General features: G+C 35.0%; 1 protein-coding gene across 2 annotated transcripts in view; it reads left to right on the top strand.

The window, feature by feature from the left end:
* The first annotated feature begins 1824 nt into the window (after positions 1-1824).
* LOC107583273 (uncharacterized) overlaps positions 1825-5186 on the top strand; it is a 10911-nt gene continuing 7549 nt past the window's right edge. Inside the window, exons 1-2 of one of the 2 annotated variants that reach the window (XM_016269444.1) lie at positions 1825-1929; positions 3247-3365. In XM_016269444.1, the coding sequence (XP_016124930.1) occupies positions 1923-1929; positions 3247-3365 (126 nt within the window). In that variant the 5' untranslated portion in view covers positions 1825-1922. Of the gene's footprint in view, positions 1930-2955; positions 3061-3246; positions 3366-5186 lie in introns of those variants that run through there. The other variant, XM_016269442.1, reaches the window with a different exon arrangement.

The raw sequence follows: 5186 nt of genomic DNA, 5'->3' as shown, positions 1-5186 counted from the left end.
CCTGGGTTAATATTATTGAAAATAACAGATCGTTTAGTGTTACATATTCTTTGTTGTTTATTCTAAATAAAGAAGTATGTTCATTAATGTACAGATATGTTGTATTCTAAGTTTCTATTTTTATAATTTATATATGATGAAGATAAATGGACATTTGTGTTTCAAACATTTATTGAAGGTGTTTGTGTGAATGGCTGTATGTGTGAATGCCTTGTGATGCTCTTTGGAATAAAATAAAAACTACCTCCCAAAACAGTGTTTTTTTAAAAATCATTTTTAAACAGTTAAAAACTATTGCGGATGTTAACACACACACACACATGTTTGTTTCTGTGAATTGTGGGGACTTTCCATAGACTTCTATTACTTTATACTGACCAAACGATATTTTCTATCCCCTAACCCACTAATTCTCAAAGTGTGGTACGCGGGCTCTCTCTAGTGGTACGCAGAGGAATCACTGAATTAAATATAATGTTAAACACTTTTTAAAAGTTTTGCAAGGTCGCTAAATGATGCCCGTGTTAAAAATTTTTTTTGATCAAGTACTGTTCATATTTTACTTTACATTTAAGTACAGTACAGTTTTTTTACTTTCTAAGTACACAGTTTTTATTGAACTTTTAGGTACAGTAGGCACACTTTTTAAAAGTTTTGCAAGGTCGCTAAATGATGCCCGTGTTAAAAAAAAATTTTGATCAAGTACTGTTCATATTTTACTTTACATTTAAGTACAGTACAGTTTTTTTACTTTCTAAGTACACAGTTTTTATTGAACATTTAGGTACAGTAGGCTGTGGGGGCGAGTTAGAATGAGCCGTTTTAGGGGGGCGTGGCAGAGTCTTAACTTTGATAAAGAATATCTCTTTGGTTTTGAGACTTTAGTCTTTGCAACTTCAGGGATCTTATCTATGCACAATCAGCTTGTAACAGGAAAACTTGAAATCGCATCAAATTACCTCTTTAATGTTGGTCATAATGGTGGTACTTGGTGTAAAAAGTTTGAGAGCCACTGCCCTAACCCAACCCTAACCATACACCTACCCCTTACAGAAAAACAGTTTGCCGTTTTACACTTTCAGATAAACATCATTTACTATTTTTAATATTTATTTTCCCCTCGGACCACAGGCCGGTCCCCACAATGTCAAAAGTGTCAGGTTTTACTATCATTGTGGAGACATTTGGTCCATGGTCACCATGACATGTGGTCCCCACAATGTAGCATAAACAAGTACACACACACACACGTAAGCTATTGTTTGTAGAACAGCCTGCTGTTTATTTCATTTTAAACATCCCAGCATATTTCAAGTTAAAAATATAAATGATTTGCTAGTTTATTTCTGTAAAAAGTAAACAACTTTATAAGTGACAGTGTTCAAGTCATTTGTCTCTGAGATTTCAATGGTGTACAGTCATAATCTTCTTGGATATTTATATTTAATTAGGCCTATAATATGTTTGCCAAAGATAATGAGATGATGAATATGGGCAAAATTAAAGGTCAGTTGACGTACCGTTGTTTTTCTTGATGAAACTCATTTGATTGAAAACAAAATATGTAAAATGACATCAGACTGCACACCTGACTCATTAGACTACATAAATGAGAGACGATAAGACAGACGAAAGGAGTCTGTAGATATTGTTTTTATTTAATGCTGAATTTTCAAATATGCCTTATGGCATCAAATGGGCCAGCAGTGCTGCTCTATTCATGTGTTTCGGTCTTTTTCTTGAATTTCTTCAGTACTGGGTCTGCTGTCAGCTGACTAACTGTTTTCAGGTTTTAAACTGGATTTCATAAAGGGGCGGGATCAAATCACTCCGAAACAGAAGACTGGAGAAAACAAGCCCAAAAGAGTTCTTAAACTTTCAAAGTATTTCGTAACAATTAACCTTATTAGGGGATCAGCAAAATGGAAGGTGAGTTTATTTTGGCGTGGCAGAGTCTTAACTTTGATAAAGAATATCTCTTTGGTTTTGAGACTTTAGTCTTTGCAACTTCAGGGATCTTATCTATGCACAATCAGCTTGTAACAGGAAAACTTGAAATCGCATCAAATTACCTCTTTAATGTTGGTCATAATGGTGGTACTTGGTGTAAAAAGTTTGAGAGCCACTGCCCTAACCCAACCCTAACCATACACCTACCCCTTACAGAAAAACAGTTTGCCGTTTTACACTTTCAGATAAACATCATTTACTATTTTTAATATTTATTTTCCCCTCGGACCACAGGCCGGTCCCCACAATGTCAAAAGTGTCAGGTTTTACTATCATTGTGGAGACATTTGGTCCATGGTCACCATGACATGTGGTCCCCACAATGTAGCATAAACAAGTACACACACACACACACAAACACACACACACACGTAAGCTATTGTTTGTAGAACAGCCTGCTGTTTATTTCATTTTAAACATCCCAGCATATTTCAAGTTAAAAATATAAATGATTTGCTAGTTTATTTCTGTAAAAAGTAAACAACTTTATAAGTGACAGTGTTCAAGTCATTTGTCTCTGAGATTTCAATGGTGTACAGTCATAATCTTCTTGGATATTTATATTTAATTAGGCCTATAATATGTTTGCCAAAGATAATGAGATGATGAATATGGGCAAAATTAAAGGTCAGTTGACGTACCGTTGTTTTTCTTGATGAAACTCATTTGATTGAAAACAAAATATGTAAAATGACATCAGACTGCACACCTGACTCATTAGACTACATAAATGAGAGACGATAAGACAGACGAAAGGAGTCTGTAGATATTGTTTTTATTTAATGCTGAATTTTCAAATATGCCTTATGGCATCAAATGGGCCAGCAGTGCTGCTCTATTCATGTGTTTCGGTCTTTTTCTTGAATTTCTTCAGTACTGGGTCTGCTGTCAGCTGACTAACTGTTTTCAGGTTTTAAACTGGATTTCATAAAGGGGCGGGATCAAATCACTCCGAAACAGAAGACTGGAGAAAACAAGCCCAAAAGAGTTCTTAAACTTTCAAAGTATTTCGTAACAATTAACCTTATTAGGGGATCAGCAAAATGGAAGGTGAGTTTATTTTTTATAATAGTTCGAGTTATTTTCCTGCTTCATTTAGTTAGGAATGTACATTTAGGCTATTTACTGCTCAGCTGAATCGAACTGAACGTGTGAGGCGATTTCAGCTTCATTTTGCAATATTTTAAAAAGATGAAAGTGTTATAATCGCGTTAGTCATGAAACTGTCGTCGACAGACGAACCGCAGATCGAATCTGGAGAAGATCGGAATCCCGGAGAGGTTCTGCACATTCGCTTTCAGAAAAACCCCAATCAAAAACTCAAATACCTGGAGGCTGAACCCAAAATACTAGGGGTGCGTGAACCTGTCACTTTACAGCTCAAATGCTGACAGACTTTTTGGTTTGTTTGTTTTGCTTACAAACTGGATGTGAAAATGACCACTATTCACTACAGAATAACTTTTTATGGGGGGGTTGATTAGGCTTATATACACTGCTGTTCAGAAGTTTGGGATCAGTAAGGTTTTTAATATTTTTTAATGAGGTTTCTTATGCTCATCAAGGCTGCATTTATTTGATCAAAAATACAGAAAAAACTATGACATTGTGAAATATTACAGTCTAAAATAGCTCTTTTGTATGTGGATATATTTTAAAATGTAATTTATTCCTGTATCTATTCCTGTATTTATTCTTTTTATAATAGTTCGAGTTATTTTCCTGCTTCATTTAGTTAGGAATGTACATTTAGGCTATTTACTGCTCAGCTGAATCGAACTGAACGTGTGAGGCGATTTCAGCTTCATTTTGCAATATTTTAAAAAGATGAAAGTGTTATAATCGCGTTAGTCATGAAACTGTCGTCGACAGACGAACCGCAGATCGAATCTGGAGAAGATCGGAATCCCGGAGAGGTTCTGCACATTCGCTTTCAGAAAAACCCCAATCAAAAACTCAAATACCTGGAGGCTGAACCCAAAATACTAGGGGTGCGTGAACCTGTCACTTTACAGCTCAAATGCTGACAGACTTTTTGGTTTGTTTGTTTGTTTTGCTTACAAACTGGATGTGAAAATGACCACTATTCACTACAGAATTTTTTAATGAGGTTTCTTATGCTCATCAAGGCTGCATTTATTTGATCAAAAATACAGAAAAAACTATGACATTGTGAAATATTACAGTCTAAAATAGCTCTTTTGTATGTGGATATATTTTAAAATGTAATTTATTCCTGTATCTATTCCTGTATTTATTCCTGTATTTAAAATGTATCATTACTCCAGTCTTCAGTGTCCCATGGTCCTTCAGAAATCATTCTTATATGCTGATTTAGGCTATTGGGGAAAAAAGTTGTGCTGCCTAATATTTTTTTGGAACCTGTGATACTATATTACTTTATTCAAGATCTTTGATGAATACCAAGTTTAAAAGAACAGCATTTATTCTTTTGTAACAATATATTCACTACTTTTCAAAAGTTTGTGGTCAGTTTTGTTTTTAAAGAAATTAATATTTTATTATAAATTGAAAAAAAGCAAATTGTTAGAATCTTATATTGTTAGATGTGATTTGTGTTTTGAATAAATGCTGTTCTTTTGAACCTTTTATTCATCAAAGAATCCTGAAAAGGGTATCACAGGTTCCAAAAATATTAAGCTGCAGAAATGTTTCCAACACATATAATAAATCAGCATATTGGAATGATTTCTGAATGATCATATGACACTGAAGACTGGAGAAATGACTGGAGTAATGGCTGATCAAAACTCAGCTTAGCATCAGAGGAAGAAATTATATTTTAAAGTATATTAAAGGGGTCCTATTAGGCTCTTTTACAAAGTCTTGATTTTGTTTTGGGGGTGTACTAGAACATGCTCTCATGCTTGGTGGTTCGAAAAACACATTGTTTTTCACATAATTTACATTATTACATTACCTCTCTCCCCAGGCTGGCACAAATGGCTCGATTAGTTCCGGCTTTGATGAAGGTCCGCCTTCCGAAAAACAAAATGTGTTGTGATTGGTTAGCTGTCCCAGTGCATTGTGATTGGCGAACAGCTTAGATGGTGTTTCAGTACTGCCACGCCCCCTTGCTCCGGGTTATAATGCTCAGGAACAGAGTTAAAAAGTCAATTGCAACCACTGTTTCCTGACATCATCCGCTTTCGGAA

This window comes from Sinocyclocheilus grahami, unplaced genomic scaffold (assembly GCF_001515645.1).
Source record: "Sinocyclocheilus grahami isolate Dianchi unplaced genomic scaffold, SAMN03320097.WGS_v1.1 scaffold52.1, whole genome shotgun sequence".
Taxonomy (NCBI): domain Eukaryota; kingdom Metazoa; phylum Chordata; class Actinopteri; order Cypriniformes; family Cyprinidae; genus Sinocyclocheilus; species Sinocyclocheilus grahami.
This window is presented reverse-complemented; position numbering and strand designations above follow the sequence as displayed.